This window comes from Mugil cephalus, chromosome 4 (genome assembly GCF_022458985.1).
Source record: "Mugil cephalus isolate CIBA_MC_2020 chromosome 4, CIBA_Mcephalus_1.1, whole genome shotgun sequence".
NCBI lineage: Eukaryota > Metazoa > Chordata > Actinopteri > Mugiliformes > Mugilidae > Mugil > Mugil cephalus.
Window position 1 is genome coordinate 24,733,447 of NC_061773.1, and position 18,144 is coordinate 24,751,590.

Genomic DNA, 18,144 nt, shown 5'->3' on the forward strand with positions numbered 1-18,144 from the left:
TTCATTCTCAGTGTGAATACGGTGCCTTAAGTTAGAAAAAACATATGTTTACCCCTTTATATGTGAGTGTCGCTATGTGAGAGAAGTATAAAACCCTGAGCCCCGGCCGGCCTGAATGCATGTTGATAATTTTTAGAGGAACCTAGAAAGCAGATTTATCCCTGCAAAGTAAAGCTTGGAGGAAGAAATTCTGAAATATCTTTTGCATAATAATTCGGAGGAATTGGGTAAGGTGAAATTTAGCTACAGATATTTTTTCCCCCAGAGATAGTTTTCATGCCTTTTTAAAAAATAAATAAATAAATAAGAGAAAAGAACATACAATTGCAATGCTACAGGCTGCACTTGTACAGATGCAACTGCTGCCTGCATAATATGCTGCTGCAGTCTGCCAGGTGATACAGGGGGGAAAAAAAGGGCTTGTCAAATAATAGCACAGGCAATGTGATCACTGAAATACGTATTGTATGTTAGCACGAAATACACCCTTTACGCAATGTTTTGCACACTACGTAAGCTCTAATATTGTCATGTTGCTTTGTGATCTTTTGGACAGATACATGTTTGCATCCAACCTGAGGGCCTCTTTTTGTTTTCTTACAGTGCCATTTCAACCGAGCCTGATAACGGAGGCGGAGGAGTATATGCTGAAAGTGCCCCAACGAGCAGCTGAAATACCCAACGAGAATAACATTTGTCGTTCAAATCGGCCAATGGGGGCCGCGGAGCGCCACGCTGTGCCTCTCGCGGCGCCGTAGGGGGGCGGTGCTTGAAGCCGAGGACCCACCCCTCAAGGCCGCGGCGTTTGGTTGCACACAGGCTGCAGTTTCAGTTTGTTTTATTCACCATTTTGAGTAGCTGAAGGTAAAAAAAAATAAGAATATTTGCGTTTGGGGTGCAAGTCGCTGCCATACTTTTATTTTCACGCGCTCTCTCGGACGGTGGAGTTGTGCGTCAGACCTCGTTCCCGTCGGTGTTTTGCAGAGCGGGAATCTATATTTCTTTTTTTTTTCTCCTCTTCCCCCCCTCTCCTGTGCTTTTTCTTCTCCCCCCCTTTTCTTACATCCTTTAACCTCTACAGTATTCCTGCAAAATGTCAAGACCAGTGAGGTAGGTGTGCTAAATCTGTCCTGTGCTTTCCCCCCGTGAGTTAATAACGACACCGCGCAGGCAAGGCTGGCTGGCTGGCTGGCTGCACGGAGAACGCGCACGTCGCCTCCATGTTGTGTTTTATGAGCCGGGAATTTGTTTATTTCATGAAAATATAATGGGAACGTGCGCGCGTTGCGTTTCCGTTCTGTGTGTGTGTGTGTGTGTGCGCGCGTGTGCGTTGCGTGTGTGTGTGTGTGTGTGTGTGCAACCCCTCGTTTTCTAACATGGATCCCAGCAGCGGTGTGGACTGTTCGCCATGTCTTGTGGAGATACGCCGCCGTGTCGTGTCTGCCTCGCATTTTCACGGATCCATTTATGCGCATTGTTTGGGCCAAATGTAGGGGAGGGAGGGGGGTGGTGGAGGCACATTGGTCGGTGCGATTTGAGCGAGCTACGTTTTAGCGGGTTGCTCGAGCCAGGCCTGATAACATTTTCCCCTTTCTCACCCGAGAATGAGAATATGGCTACCCATTCATCCAGGGAGGCTCCAAAACCCTAATACCCCCTCCCTCCCTCCTCCTCCTCCTCCTCCACCCCCCTCTTTCCAAAAGAGAAAAAAAAAACACCGGAGGAGGTGTTGGTCGGCCTCAGGATTTGATCTCGTTACCGCGCAGACTGGGCACGTCGGTGCTGTAGTCACGATTACATGTAGTGTTTTTTTTTTTTCACCCGTGCATTTTAATGCGTAAAAGTCGTGTTGGTGAAAGGTAACGTGGTTGAGGGGGGGGAGGAGGACGCAGGGAGAGCGGGACTACATTTTCGGCGCTGGCAATAAATTAACACTGATGTCAGAGGGAGGCGGAGAACTACAAAAAAAAAAAAAAATACCACACCCCCTCCTCCCCCCCCGGTTCAAAAGCCCTACTGTGATTAAAACGCATGAGGTGTCTCTAGGCTCTTTTATTTCGAGTTAAAATGCCCTTCTGCTTCAGACTAGAAGTCATTTCATGCTTATCCAGTGTGGGCGTGATTCTCGAAATCTCGCGTTTGTTCGTGGAGTCCTGTTTTTTTTGTTTTTTTTTTTTTTAAACTGATCTGTTCCTCATTGAATGAAAATTGGATGCACGTTGTTAGGACTTGGAGAAATCTTTAGGGACCGTGTGATAGTAACGCTTCAGGAGGGAATGGAGTGTAAATACACACACAAACTGAACTGAACTGAACTGCAATAGGAATTAGTGTTCATTAATTATTTATTACAAACACCGTCACTAAGGTTTTCACCCAGTGAAAAATACTTCCCAGCAAAAACATGCATGAAAAACACATGTTGCACAAATATTGCTCCAAACAAATCAACATGACAAGTAAGCGCAGCCTAAAACAGCACATTATTAAGGTTCTTTGACGGTGTCAAATATAAACAGAATCCTTAATGATAAAATTCTTTAGCCAATAAGAAAATAAAAATCAACTGCACCAGCAGTCTTCAATGGTTTTTAGGCCGAGGACCCCCAAACTTATGGAGAGATTAAGCAGGGAACCCCTACTACTATATTAAACATGGCCTAGCACTGTTTATACATTTAAATTATTATTATTATTATCATTTTGCAAATAATACACAGGCACAAATATTCCTTTTTTTTATTTCGAACATGCAACGGCAGGCCATAAAAATGTCTGGTCAACCAAAGATTTTGCGCCCCCCTCTCCCTGCACTGTGGCCGTGGACGCCCCGGTTATGTGAACTACAGCTTAGGAAGATAATAAATTAAAGTTTTGGGGAGTTTTTGACTGATGGTCACAGAAAATGGTCACCATATATGACAAAACCCTCCTAGAGTGATATGCTAGTTTGTAGCTGATGAGAATGACAGTCATCATGGATGGATGGATGGATGCTTTTTTCATCCCAAACTGGGAAATTTCGCAGTTGCAGCTGCAATGTACAAGCACTCAACACCATGCATACTACGTAACAGGAAAGCACAATATACTACATACACAATATTTACAAGAATTATGAAAATAAGTGAACACAAAAGGAAAAAAAGAGGCGTTATCTGTCACATACGGATGAGGAATTGAACAGTTGGGTGGCTTGATGCAGAGCCCCATGTTTGCATGATGCTCTCTCCGTTAAATTATTAGATGGATGCTTTCAGTCTTTGCACAGGCTTGGATCATGTTGGACCAATATCATAATCATCATCTGCAACTGTTCTCTTTCCTGAGCCTGAACCCATGACAAACCTTTCATTTAGAACTGATGAAGCCTCTTGGATCAGTGGTAAAAAAAAAAGTTCAGTTGCCTTCTGCTTTTGATTTAATCAAGTCTTTGTCCAAACTGGCTGGAGATTTCAATCCTTACCAAGCACATATAAACAATAGTTTCATCAATTCACCCTTTCTGCAGTTTCGATGACTCACTAGAACTGGGCACACTGAGATTGTGGTCTCTGCCGTCCCCAAGACCTGGACCGTGATATGGTGAAAGTTCAGCTGGCATGTCACTGGCTCCTGTCTGGGTCTATTAATGTGATGAGTGTCGGCATGTGTTCCTGCTTTTGTAATCAAAGTACTTGTAAATGTTTATGGCACCATTAGACTACCTTCAGAACAGACACACACTGCTGCAGCATTGTGTTTAACCCGGTTAAGACCCACAGATGCCTAATGAGTTTACCAGGCAGCTGTTGGAAATGATACGAGATACCAGCAGCACGCTCAGTTTGAGGTGGTCGACTCATATAAGAGGTCTTTTGCAGTTCAGTTTTGTTATTTTCAGTTGTTTGCATGTAAATGGATTAACCTCTTATCATTCCAGACTATTTGCCAAACTCCCCCCTCCCCCTCCGCCATACCAAAACTCAATTGAATGCTGTTCATGAACATTTTGGAGCTCACGCATGGTCTTGGTCTCTTTTTGAAAGCCAAGACTCAGAAGTTTCAATCACAAAAGTGAGAGTCACTCCAAGTGGTATTGTTCTTGTGCAATCAAAGTTAATGCACAATCAATAAATAAGCTGGTGTTGGTTGTTTCGGCTGTTGGTTGAACCCTATAATGACTTTTATCAATCAGTGCGTTAAAAAAAACTAATTACTGCCCTAATTGGACTATAACAGGAGAACTTAAGCACATGTAAACAGGTTACTCCGATTAAAATCATAGTTCTTATTATCAGATTGAGACACCCAGATAATGCGATTGGAATTCAGTTTTCTCCGGCTTGTATACGGTAACCGCAGTTTTCCAATCGGATAATGCTCCACAACCACTGCGCTGGTGTGTGACCCCTGAACATTAACATCCAAGAAAGCCAGTCGTAGAAGAAGAAGCTAAACGGAGCCGCTAGAAGAAGCGTTTGAAAGATATTGCATTTTTACCTGCACCAGAAGTAGCACAAAGGTTATGTACGAGATTCAAAAATGTACTATTATCCCTATGGTTGTTGTTGTTTGAAATGCTGGTCTGCCGCATGAATGACTCGTTTATTATATGACGTAATGGGTCAACTGGAAAATGGGCCGTATTAACGTGGTATTAACCCGCTGAAAAGACACGTTTCGCCACCTAGTGTGGAGGAGGAGGACAGTTATTCAATTTTCTTGCGCTGCATTTAAACTGGGACAAGGACTGTAGTCAGGAAGTCGAATTTTGAGCATAGCTCGATTAAGCTCTGCATGTAAACGTGAAATCAGAGGGAAATTACATACTTCTTGCAGCATTTACTCAAACAAAACCTGCGTGCAGAGCTCTGATTGGTTCAAAAAGCTACTGCCGTCCCATATAGGACCGAGCTGAATGTTAAATGTGACTTAATGCGAGTTGCTATTTGTGAAACAAAACTTTAAAAAGTAGAGCTGAGTTTCCAGCGTTTTTAATGGTGCTCAGCTCAGTGTCAGCACTGCGTTACAGCTTTTTGAAGGTGTGTGTTACCTGAACCACTGCTGTCACCTGAGGCTTTCCCCATACACTCTGCCAAATTAGCCCGGGAAACTGTAGAACTTACACCAGTGTCTTATTCAGTCACACAGTCAGGGCGGGGGAGCAATTGAATAATACAATTAAGACATCCGTGCACTGCCAACATGTCGTATAATAACTTCATCGCCCACACCCCAACTTCTCTGTCTGCTGTGTCTGGTGTCAGGTGAAGGCAGCAGAGTAACTCATAACGTGTCTGTATTTTTTTCACAGGAACAGGAAGGTGGTGAACTACTCACAATTCAACGAATCTGACGATGCAGGTAAGAGCAAAGCTTTCAGTTTATATGAGCGGGGACAGAAAATACAAAAATAAATAAAATTAGTGGCGTCCTGGTCCATGCATTTTTAAAAAAACATTCTCGTATGGGTATCACCCTTCATTCAAACCCTGTCTTTATGTTTATTTTAGGTCTGCCATAAACCAAAACTGCATCCCTGTAGCGTCAAAACATCTTCTTCCTCTTCTCTTTTAAGGCCGTGTTGACAGTAACACCGTACAGAAGTAATGCAGTTACTGTAATGCATCACTTTTTGCTGAGAAGCATAACAAAAATAATTGTAATATTTTACTTGATACAAATGTCAGTAACACACGTTACAGTGGATTTTACACCCGAAATGAAATAAATTAAGTTGTTCGTTTTTATAGCAATTCAAGATTAGCAGAGGAGGAAAAAATATTTGAACAAATGTTAACTTCCTGTTAGTGACTCTACATTCCCCAGATGAACACATGCTCATTATTTTCAGTTCATCAGAGAAAAGGATACGAAGAACATTATAGTTTAAGTTCACTTTGTGTGTGAAACCAAAAGATGTCATGAAATAACACAAGTAACTGAAGGAAACATGTAGCGTGGTGCAGCTTTCTTTAGGTGTTCGGTTACGATATACAGTAGTAGCTTCTAGTAATATTGATTTCAATATGAATACACCTAAATTTACAGTATCTCTATCACAGCATGTGTTGGGCCATAACTGCTCCTCTATGTTGTACTGTTGTTAGCGTTAGCTTAGCTTAGTCATGATGTCACATCACCTTCTACTGGATGTGGAAATGAGCTGCACTGAATGTAATAACATCTATTGAGAACGCACAATCCACATTTCCAGTTATTTTTGGTGAAAGAAACGCCTTAAAATTCAAAGATGGTATTATTATAATGTAACTAATTACTTTAAAGTTACAGTAACGAGTAATAAGTAATACTTTTAAGGCAGTTGGCTAGCTGTGTGGAAGTACTCTGGAAAATGAAGTCAGCAATATGTAAATGATGCAAAGAGGATGTTTGGCGAGGTGGTAGTAAGAGCAGGGGTCTTGAAAAGTATTCAGAATTGAATTATTGACTTTTGAGAAATGAAGACCCTTAAAAAGTATTAAAAAGAAAAAGTGGAATGTGTCCAGTACGCTAAGGAAAAGACCGCACTCCCGTCTACAACATCTCGATGTTGCACCAAATTTCCAGATGATTTAGGCGCTCTGCCTGTGTGTTGTCCCTCCAGGGTTTCCGTGGGGTTTTCAGAAGTATTAAAAGTTGATAATTCAATTTTGGGGCATTTCAGACCCTTAAAAAGTATTAAAAAGTCTTATCACGACATTATGAGGTCTTTAAATTCCGAAAACATTTAAAAAGTGTCGGAGTTTATTTATTTATTTAAAAAACAGAAATGGACCGGCAACATAAAAACTGGACTACTGTGGGTGAATTGTCTCTGAGAGCGGCAGGACTTGCGTGGAAATTCAAATGCACAAATGACATTACGAAAGACCAGAGAGTGCACATTACGAACCTACTTTACGTCATGGCGTTAGCCACAAGGACACTTTTAGTCACCGTAAGAGGAAGCTCTCCGCTGCTAGCTTCTGTGCCAGTAGCGTTACGCCACCACAACCTAGTGTTGACGTCATACCTTCACTGATAGCTGCACATGAAGCTACAGCTAAGACGAAGAATTCTGTGGTATGATAGTGGTCTATGGTCTTTATCATATCAAGTGTCACTGATGTAAATGGTGACAATTCAAAGTGGCAGCGAGGTGTAAAAAAATGGTGAGAAGGTCTTGAAAAGGGTTTAAAGAGGCACTCAGTAAATTCAGTTATATGCACTAGGATCAAATACTTGTAAACTAATATCTACCTCTCAGGATGTTAGCATTCTTAGCTAAGATAAAATACTTGACTTGCATGACTGTGGACTTATTCCTTCCTTAATTCTTGTGTGCAGATTTATGTAAGAAAGAAGCTATAGTCATTTCCTTTCTCTCTCCGTGTGTGTAGATGAGGAGTATGGTGACGACAAGCCTAAGAAGGTGCGCACAGCCCCTCGTGAGCCCAAGCACAAGCGCTCAAAGAACTCACAGGATGACAGGTGAGTCCTCGGAGTTGTGATTGAACTCCCACAGCAGCTTCACTGTAACGGTAGAAGTAGAATCCACCAGTGGCAAAGAGACACACCGTGAAGGCAGCTGTGGGGTGAAGGGCTGCATTTATGGGATAAATCCCTATTCAGACATTTATTTTCCAAATCAAACAAGGATTTTCATAGAAACCTGCATCAACATTTCAAGGTTTCACTCTGCAAAGTAAGCTCAGCCGAATGAAACCACTGCATGAATAAAAATTTAATCATTTAACCTTCGAAAGCAAGCATGTCCATGTAATTTCAAGGTTTTTGTTCATCTTGTCGCCAAACTCTAACAGTTGTATTTGTTTTTCCCAATTCTTCGTACCAGTGAGGACTCCGATGACAAGCTCTCCAAATCTAAAAATGATTCAGCAGGTAAGTCGGTCAGATTTACGGTGGGGAGGTTGGCTCGGAGCGCCCTGTAAAACGCTCACCGTTGATTAGTGCACACTGGACGCAGGAGACCCGGCTCACTGACTTCCTTCTGTGTCACTGTTGCAGACGACTTTGGCAGCGAGGAGGAGGACAATGAATTTGGAGAGGAAGAAGAGGAAGATGGAGGAAGTGACTATGAAGAGAAAAAAGGGAAAAAGGGAAAGAAAGCCAAGGTGGAGAAGCCCAGCAAAAGGGGGCCAAAGAGAAAACGGGCTGCAGGTAACTTTAAATATTCTACATCTTTGAGTTTAATTATATAAATGATTGAATATTTAAATGTTATTGGATGTAAAGTTCACACAGGAGCAGTTTAAATTTATAAACTCCAGGCCTATTTCACATAGTTTTACATATAAATATCAAGAGTAATCACTAATGAATCTTGTTTCCACACCTGTAGAATTAAACTTGCTATAGTAGCATGTTTTTCTACTGATACATACACTGATGTGTATGTTGTTTTATCACACAGTACATTGAATTATTTAATAGGCAATTTAGACTTAGTTAAAGTTAAGTTAAATCACGTTAATTTGATGCAGAATCTGGGTCTGTAGCTGATGTGCACCTTCCCAGAAATGCAGGGCTTAAAATTTTGCAGCACCGTGACTGAACTCCAGTGTTTGGTGTTTGATTGCGATTTTAAAAAAAAATCAACATTTAGGAAAAAAAAAAACAGCCAATCAGAAGTAGGGTGGGAGTGGGTGTTGGAAAATTTGGTTCCAGAATAAAAATATTTTATGTGCTGCACATATTTTAATGGTCAGCAAACGGTGACAATATACCAAACTTATTTGTTCTGCTCCGAGTTAACCTGTAACGTCAATGCTATGATATCAGAAGTCTGAAATTTCAAAGCTGGAATATAGAATTTCAGAGTTTTAGTGAAGGCATCATCCAAGTTTTTTCACAGAAGTCACTGTTGTCGGAAAGATGGAGAGTAAAATTATGAAGCTAGGAGAACGTATCGTAAATTAATATTACTAATATTAATGTTAATCACCCCCAGAAAAAAAGTTCAGGTTCAGGATTTTTTTCATACTTAAAGCCCTGGAAATGTAACTACGCACCAGGGCGACAAGCTGTGATTGGTCCGGTTGGTAGTAGCATATTTCTGCTTTAAGCTGCTTGTAGAGTATTGAGGGCCGACATGCAGTAACCTTCATGCCTTTTTTGCTTTCGCCAACATTTTGGCCGAAGATCTCCAAACCTCCTCAGTTAATCTTGTGGAATATTAATTGATACAAAACAATCAAGGTGGAGAAGCAGTTGGAAATCCGAAAGCACAAACAGGTTACTACCAAACGGACCAATCAGACAAATGGCCCCAAATGATGCTGTTGCTATGCAGTTTAGCTACTTAAGCTAACATTGGTTTCATGTACAGTAGCACATTTGTTATTTGTCTTTAAGGGAAATCTTCCAGATAATTCATATCAAATTGGGTTCAGATTGAGTCCTACTGCATATGTGAAATGTCTGAAGGATGGAAAAATAGGTGTGTGTGTGTAGAGTGTTTGGTTGTGGAGAACTGAGCTTACCAGACTTTCCTATAGCCTAACAGTGTTCTAGCATTGTAACGCAAAATCAGTGCAGTCATTTAATTCCAAGATTTTGAATTGAACGGTGAAGATTATTCATGCGTTTGTTTCATCTGGCTGTAATCTTGTTTACAAGTGGAGCACAATCCGAGCTGCTAAACTCTTTATGTTGGCTTCTCATGATATTCTAAATTTACTTTGACATTTTTGTGATTACTTAAAGAACATGTCTTCTTTAGTGCCTTAAGACCTTAATTTTATGTATTCAGGAAACTTCTTGTTGTTGCCGTTGTACAATAACTCACAGAATTAATGCAAGCACCAGCTGTGTAAATACCTGCAATAGTTGTACACCGATCAGGCATAACATTATGACCGCCTATCTAATACTGTGTAGGTTCTGATATTTCAGAAAATGGACATGGACCTTCTGAGAATTGTTGTTAGTCGGGGTCATACATACTTGATATCTACTTCTCCTGTCGGTGGTTTTAATGTTGTGGCTGATTAATATGGAAAAGTACCATTTAAAACCATAGTACCATTTTAAATATATTAATTACAAAAAATTAACAGCGTTCGTCACTGCACAATTTCCCGGTGCACCAATTACACTGATGCATGCGTCAACTAATGCAAAATGGAGGAATTTGTTAAAAGCTTGTTGCTATTTCTGGTTGATTTACCAGAAGAAGAAAGAAGAGGAAGTTATTATTATTATTATTATCTTTTTTAACCATTTTAAGTCTATTCTGTTGTACTTGATCTCCTTAAAATGGCACTTCAACTTAAAATTTCGATTAATTGAGATTAATTTTTAACAAAGCCTCTAACTAATTGAATTAATTTTCTAGTCAAGTTCCTAGTTTTTATAAATGTTAAATGTGATCTAAATTGTTACATAGACTCTTTGTAAATGTACTGATAGATTATGTTTAATCTCGATTAATGAATTACTAGAAGAGAAAAAATAACAATATTGCAATATATCGCGATATTTTTTCTTCCGATACAATATCGTTTTTAAATGTATCATATCGTGACTCAAGTATCGTGATACGTATCGTATTGTTAAGTCCTGGCCAGTACCCACCCCTATTAATCACACAGAGCCACGCTGGATCAAATTTACCAAAGAGGTTTGATGGATATTAATCTTCTCATATTGAGAAAAGCTTTGGCAGAATTTCAGCAAATTCGACCAGAAGAAGTCAGTCTCAGTTTTCCACCTTTTTTAGAGATCTAAAATAATGAAGAGAGAAAGTGGGGGCCACTGACCTTACTTCAAGCTGACGAATATCTAAGCAATACCTTTACAGCCTGAGCCCTGTGCTTGATTGGCAGCTCTGCGTGTACTCTCCCATACATGCCCGGAGTTAATTCCACCCACATTCCTAGCTGACGGTGACTGATTGAGCCGTTTGCCTACAACACTCAGACATTGTGACATGCAGCTTTGATTTATTACTGTGAATAGAACGGGGTGATCAGTCGGGCTCCGTTCAGACCCTGCATTAACATCCATCCTGAGCAATCTGGACAGCTTAAGTACAGGTGTGAACACATCTAGGATGCATTGAAGTCAAATTTGAGCGACCCAGTTTCAGAGAGCACATTTTGAGGTGCTCTGTAACACATTTGAGTGCATTCCTTTGTGAATCCTGGATTACATTAAAGACGACCTCCGCAGCAGGGGTGCTCTTGCATAAGCTGCGTTTTACTGCTTTCAGAAACAAACTGCTACTTTGAATGATTGGCAAAAGAAAGTGTGGTAGGTTCATTAGTGTTAAAAGCTTTTTAAAGCGTTTTACTAGCTGTTAACTAACTAAATGATAAATAAATCTGGACTAGAATTAGCAAATGTGTGCGATTCTGTCTACTTACATAGACAAATTTTAATTAATTTTTTTTTACATCTCTCACAGTATGTTTACAGAGCGGTTGGCATGGCAACTGGTGGTCGCCATCATGTCACATCCTGCTTCTGTAGCATCAAATAACTAACTAAAATGAAACTTATCCAAACTGACCTTGAAAAAAAATGATTTGACCTGTATTTTAGTATTTTACTTTGGCTCATCCACTAACATGGAGGAGGTGGAGCTTATGACCTGTACTGCAGCCAGTCACCAGGGGGAGCTCTGCTCGCTTTGGATTCACTTTAATAGAGCAGTTGTGCTGCCCATCTTGAAACAGTCTATTCTCTGTTGTCTTATTCTTATTTGCCTGCCACGCTCTAATTGGGTAAAAATGTGTGTCCTCTTGTGTAGATGACAGCGACGACGACAGGGAAGTGAGTCGAAAGCGTACAGTGCGTCAGGCGGCCTCCAAGGCTGTGTCCAAACAGAGAGAGATCCTTCTTGGTGATGGAGGCAGCGAGGACGAGGAGCACGAAGACCAAGAGGAGCCCTACCTGGACCGTACGTACAACCCGACGTACACCAACACAGCAACCAGCATGACTAATAATTATATAAACCTGGCTCCGTCACAAAGAAGATTGCCTGCAATGTGTCCTTTTCTAGTTATGCTTTATATGCACCGTGAACATTAGCTTCTATTCAGATCAGTCCAGCCTGTGTTTAGTGTGAGATTCTTACTTTTTCCCATTTTCCCGTGCAGCTGACGAGTCTGGGAGCGACGAGGACTTCATGGTGGAGGACGATGACGACAGCGACTACGGCCGCTCCAAGAAGAGAAGCAAGAAAGTGATTCGACGGGGACGGCCAGACAAGAAAGAGAAGAAAAGTCCCAAACCCCGACTAAAGGCTACAGGTGAGACGGACGATCGCAATTCAGCTGCGCAGCAAGTATTTATAGATTTTGTCGGAATCTCTCACTGATAGAGCAAAAAAGGAAATCAAAAAGACCAGACAAACCTGTGGTTAAATGTGATGAGATTAAAGGATTGGACTGAGGCGATCATCAGAAATGCTCATGTGTCGCATTATAAATAATATGCTACGCTAACACTTTGATAGCCACCTTCATTTACTTCGTATTTTGATAAACATAACACAGTTAACAACATTTTAGTCTCTTAGCCATTAGCATGTGTAATAGACTATTGCATGTGTATAGGTCACAACTACGTACACAGATATGTAACTGGTGCAGTCGTTGACCCCTAACCTGAAGTCTGCTAGCGGCTAGATGCTATTCCAGCTATTAAAAACATTTAAGACAGTGTATGAAATGTCTGCACCTAAAATAAGAAGCCTGTGTATTTCATTTACATGAATACTAAACATAAGCTGTTGAGATGTGGTGGTCTGCGGACAAATATATTGAAGATTAAATTAAAAATCAGCAAATAAAATGTATTTAGAAAAAACAAACTGTTAAATTTGAATGTAATTTGCAAGTTAGTTGTGATGAAGTTTAACTAGTTCATGCTACATTTACAGTAGTTTCCTCCTGGTTTTGACCTTCTCTCTTTTTAAATTATTGTAAATCTCTGTGACGTAAACCGATGATTCCCAACCACTGTGCCACAGGAAATTCACCAATTTTATTTAATTGGTCAGAAAATTATCATTTATTTTACTGCAGATAATTAGTCGTGGTTCATTTATGGCAGGAAAAACAATTAAACACTTTCCCACTAGATGGCAGAAGGTCGATTATTAGCCTGTCAATCTACCATTCAAACAACAGAATAAGATGCGTGGAATGGGACAGCAGTGATAGAGAGATGAATAAAATATAAAGGAATATAAGTACTGTAAAACTACTGGATCCTGGAGAAAGTTCTGACCCAGATGAAGGTCCTAGTATGAGTAGTGGTCAGAAGGTGGCAAAAAAGTTCAGTTCAAGACGATACAATGAAAGTTTTCTTTCCTTTGGATTTACTTTTAGCGCGGAACCAACCAGACCATTTATTTATATGGGCTCACTAACATCAGATAAAGTCCAGATTCTACAGCTAGTGTGACATCAAACTGACAGCAGACGATCTTTGTTTCATTATTTATACTTTAATTATTTATTTAATTGTTCCGGCACCGTGAGGCGTTTGATCGCGAGATACTGTCAGGTTCAATCAGTCAGTTGAGTTCACCAACGCGCAGCTTTCCCTTTCCAAACTAACGTCACTAGCCAATCAGAAGTAGGTAGCTGGGGGGGCGGGGGGCGGGGCCTTAGAAAGCTTGGTTGAGATCCAGCTGCAGGTGGAGCCCTGAGGCGTCACACTCGTAAATTACTGCTTCCAAAATTAAACTACTGCTGCGCATATTTTAGAGTTTTTTTTCTCCTCTGAGTTTACCTGTAACCTGATATTGGAAGTCTGGCTTTTCCGAAATGGAATATAGAATTTCTGAGTTTTCATGAATGCATCATCCAAACTTGCGCTTTTTTTTTTTTTTTTTTAAATGAAAGTCATTGTTGTCTGAAGATTCAGAGTAACTTTATGAAGCTAGGAAAATGTGTCCTAACTGAAAACAAAGGACTTAAAATAATAAGAAGAATTAATATGAAATGTTAGGATGTAAATTTATGCAGTTTAGAGCTGGAATACTGCTGCACTGTAAGAGTTTACAAATAGTTTTTGTATCAATTGAAGCTGAATAATAAATAAATTATTAATTCGCTTTATTTATAGCTCTGTATACTTTCTGTGACATTTTTATTTAGTGGTGGGCCATGGATGAGGAAAGGTTGGGAAACACTGGTCTTAAAAAAAAACAAAAAAACATCAGGGTTTAAAAAGTTGCGTAATGTAAAGTTTTATTAACACAAATAGCTTCTCATGCTACATTGTGAGACCACTGGTAAATTAGACCCTGTATTAACATGGGAAACGCTGTTGTAGCCTCATCCATTTAAAGCATTTAAATGTCCCCGTCTCCACAGTGACCCCCAGCCCGATGAAAGGAAAGGGGAAGGGGCGCCCCAGCACCAAGGCCGTGGAGAAGAGCTCACCCAAAGAAGAGGAGGAGGAGGAGCCCGAAAGCCCCCTGGAGGAAGAGGAGGAGGAGGCAGAGAAGAAGGAGACCTCCCCAGCCCCCAAGACGACAAAGGAGGCCGCGGGAGGAGACGAGGAGGAGGAGGACGAGGAGGAGGAGGACGGCTCAGAAGAGGAGGCGCCCTCTGGAGAAGACTAGAAGATGGTTCCCGTTTGAAGCCCATCCTCGACGTCTCTCTCTCTGTCTCTTCCCAACGTTTTTTGTTTTATTTTGTTGTGATTCTGCATTAGGAGAGCAACAAAGTTTGAGTTTTATTTTTTATTTTTTTTTTTCTGTCCCGGTGGCCTGGCTCAATGGTTTGGACTTGATGTGCTTCGCCCCCCTTCCTCCTCCTCCCTCCTCCTCCTCCTCCCCCCTCCTCCCTCCCCGCCCTCTTTAGCGCCCTTCAACCGAGACAATGTGCTTACGTGACCATACACTATATGTAAGGAAGTTGTATCCTCAGCAGCCTCTTTCACCCCTCTATCCTCTTTATATTTTAGGTCTTTATCCTCGTGAGCATCCGTCCCGAGTGTGAACAAACCAGCTCACTAGTGTTTGTTTCTCCTCTTTCTACTTTTACTCTTGTTTGCTTCACTGATACGTGCAACCTTTTTTTTTTTTTTTTTTTTTTTTGTGGGGGGTGGTTGTATCAGTAAGCAAAGCGCTGTATTTTCCAAAGCACCGTGAAGTCGACTCATGTAGGGGGCGGAGCCTGCGCCATCTCTTTGGTACTGCTTTTAACTGGGCGTGCAGCTGCTGCTTCGTAGATCAATTACAAGTCGTAGACCCGAGCGTTTGCTACACACGCCGGACTGCTTTTGTTTGTTTTTTTTTTCCTCCAGACACCGTGTGTGCGTGCGTGCGTGCGTGTGTGTGTATGCGTATGCGTGTTTTATGCTCATGATTAAATTTGTATGCTTGTGGGGTTACTTCCTGTGTTATTGTTTTATTTTTCCTCTATTCTCAGCCCATCAGCTGCCTTTGTGAAACACATTCTGTTGTATGTTGGGCTTTCTAATGATCTAATGATGATGCACCATGCTACGTGAAGCGACCCCCTCCATTCGAAACACACGCCCCCCACCCCCGCCCTCCCCTCCCTCCGCCCTACACACCTCCCTCTGCATGGCTACAGCATCTTCTCAACATTCAGCCCCTTGTGCCAGGCACCCTAAAGTATTTTTTATTTTTTAAGAAGGCAAGCGCAGAGATGTCTCTTCTCCCCGTTTGTTTTTGTTTTGTTTGCTTGTTTTTTTTTTTTTTTTCCTTTTCTTTGACAGTTAAAAACAAGAATGTTGTTTTTTTTTTTTTCTCCTGTTGGTTCATTGTTCTAATTCTCTATTCAGATTTTTTTTTGTAATGTTTGTTTTTTAAGAAAAGAAATAAAATGTATCTTGATTTTAAAGAAAAAATTTGACCCCTTTCAATCTGTTTAGCCTGACGGTCGGAGCGGCCATCTTTCCCCTACCTGTCTTTTCATTCATTTTCCTCCTCCTCCTCCTCCTCCTCCTCCTCCTCCTCCTCTGCCACTCCCATCAGCTTAATGGTTACTGTTGGTATCCATGTCTGTTTCTTCAAGGCTGTTTTTCCACATGAGTATTTCACACGGATATGTTACCTGTATTTCTTTTGTTTGTTTGTTTTTTGTACACTACTGAGGCTCACAGTCGATTAAAAGCCGCCTCGGTTTGTATCTGCTACTCGTTCTCGTCTGTTACTGCCTTAATTTTCATTGAGTTGAGTTTCGGTAGTGGCTCTGACATCACCACTGGAGGCCCGAGAATGTAATCTGTTCCTCACGTTTTAGGTATTTGCTACAAGAGGGCAAAAAAAAAAAAAAATTAGGCTTAAAACTAGTCGGCGATTTGTATGATCATCCAAAGCCATACGCGATCTTAAAACTAGTGACTCGGAGATCAGGTGCAGCACTCGTGAGACGAACCCGTTTTGCGATGAGTAGCGTTTGACATCAAAGCAAAAAAAAGCAAAAAAAAAATATATAAAAATAAAAAAAAAGTGCTATTGCGATCTTGGGAATGTGTTTTCATGTTGAGTCGTCCCAAGTCTGCAATAGGGAGTCAGTCCTGGATGCCTGCAGGACACACTTGAACCTAGTCCTTGGTTTAGAAGCACATTGGATTGTTTTTCCGAGTCCTCGTTAGCAGGTTAGTGTGTTTTCCAGCTCCTAAATTGGCGCCAACTCTGTACCGTCATTTTAACATGATTGGACTTGAATAAGAACATATTAAGAGGAAAAGAAAAAAAAAGTATTTCTACAGATTTAAAGCTCCGAGAGCTGTTTGCAGTACGATCAAATACTGTCTTGTAGTTAACAGCACTGAGGGCTTGAATGAGGTACCTCTTCATAATCCTAAAAGAGGCACATGGCATAAGGCTATGAATTTCTCCTCTTTCATCCGTTCTACGGTTTCTTATGTTGTACTGTTTCTTTCTTTTGTTTTTTTTTTTGTTGTTTTCTATCAACCTTCAGTTGTACTGGCAATGTAAATGTAAGCCAAATTGTGATTCCTACAGGAGACCAAGTGGAGAAGCTTTTGTCAGTAGTGCGGGAAAGGATCGCTGAACTCTTGAATCTTTTTGCATGTTGTGGAAAAAAAAAAGTGTGACGCGACGATGATGATGATGACGATGCTGATGCTGGTAATGGCAATATTGTGGTCTTACAAAAAAAGAAGTATTAACGACGATGTTGATAATGTTTTGGTTTCCCAGCTTCTAATAAAGGCAACCTACTTTTTATACAGATTAAACTACTTGTTTTGTGACGTTAAGCTCTGTGGGGGAAGGAGATGCGCTGGTTAGTGTGTCTACCACTAAGGATTGAAGTGTGCACACAAATATTGTTTGTTCTTTATACCATAGACTGTGAAATGAAGCCAAAGGAAGTAGAGCTCCCCCTGGTGGCTGGTTGCAGTATCGGTCATAAGCTCCACCCCTTCTGTGTGGGTCAAACTAAAACACTAAAATACACGTCAAATATTTTTTTGGATACGTTTTAGTTATTTGACAGTACAGAAACAGGATGTGACATAATGCCGACCACAAGTTGCCACTGCTTCTGTAAAATGGTCTCGTTGAAGCGTGGGAATTGTTAAAGACTATTTTTATAAATAAGTACAGTCCATCAACAACATCGTGGCTCCACTCTCGGACCGTACTGATCAGACTCTGGTTTCAAACTGCCAAGATGGCGCCGCCCGTATTCCTGGGAAAATAGCTTCAGTTTAGCCTCCAAGGAAGTGGAGACACGTCGTCCATATTTATATACAGCCTATGTTTTTTTTTTAAATGTAGCCCATGTTGACACTGCTGACCCAGATGGACAAGAAGACTCTTTTATCTATGAGCCATGCTTAACTTTATTTTTTCTTTATATATAGATAGATATGGTAAGACATTGCACACAAGGAATCATAAATGTGGTTTATCTACCCACTCTCCAACATAAATGTACCTTGACCCTTACAACTTTGCTCTTTATTGTCCCACAACAAGAAGTAAATCCTGCAGCAAGGCCCGTAAAAACAACAGAAACAGCAGGTCATAGTAAAACTGAAAACACGATATAGAGACAAGACAAGATTCGATCTGGTTGAAACTAATGTGAGGAGGATACTCACTGGGTACGTAGCTCTGTGTTTTAACCATGCTGGTGGCACAACTGATCAAATCTAACTATATAACACAATAAATTATATGATTGTACAAAT

At 40.8% G+C, this 18,144-nt stretch overlaps 1 protein-coding gene across 1 annotated transcript; it reads left to right on the forward strand.

Moving 5' to 3' along the window:
- The first annotated feature begins 782 nt into the window (after positions 1–782).
- Positions 783–17,187, forward strand: nucks1a (nuclear casein kinase and cyclin-dependent kinase substrate 1a). The gene is made up of 8 exons (XM_047583835.1): positions 783–1,110; positions 5,297–5,346; positions 7,365–7,455; positions 7,820–7,866; positions 7,993–8,145; positions 11,738–11,887; positions 12,090–12,242; positions 14,319–17,187. The coding sequence occupies exons 1-8, from the start codon at positions 1,094–1,096 to the stop codon at positions 14,567–14,569; spliced, it is 912 nt and encodes a 303-aa protein (XP_047439791.1). The 5' UTR covers positions 783–1,093; the 3' UTR covers positions 14,570–17,187.
- Positions 17,188–18,144: the final 957 nt, after the last annotated feature.

Coding starts and splice junctions, on each gene's coding strand:
- nucks1a (XM_047583835.1), top strand. Junction 7,867..7,992: donor ATCTAAAAATGATTCAGCAG/GTAAGTCGGTCA, acceptor TCACTGTTGCAG/ACGACTTTGGCAGCGAGGAG. Junction 12,243..14,318: donor ACCCCGACTAAAGGCTACAG/GTGAGACGGACG, acceptor CCGTCTCCACAG/TGACCCCCAGCCCGATGAAA.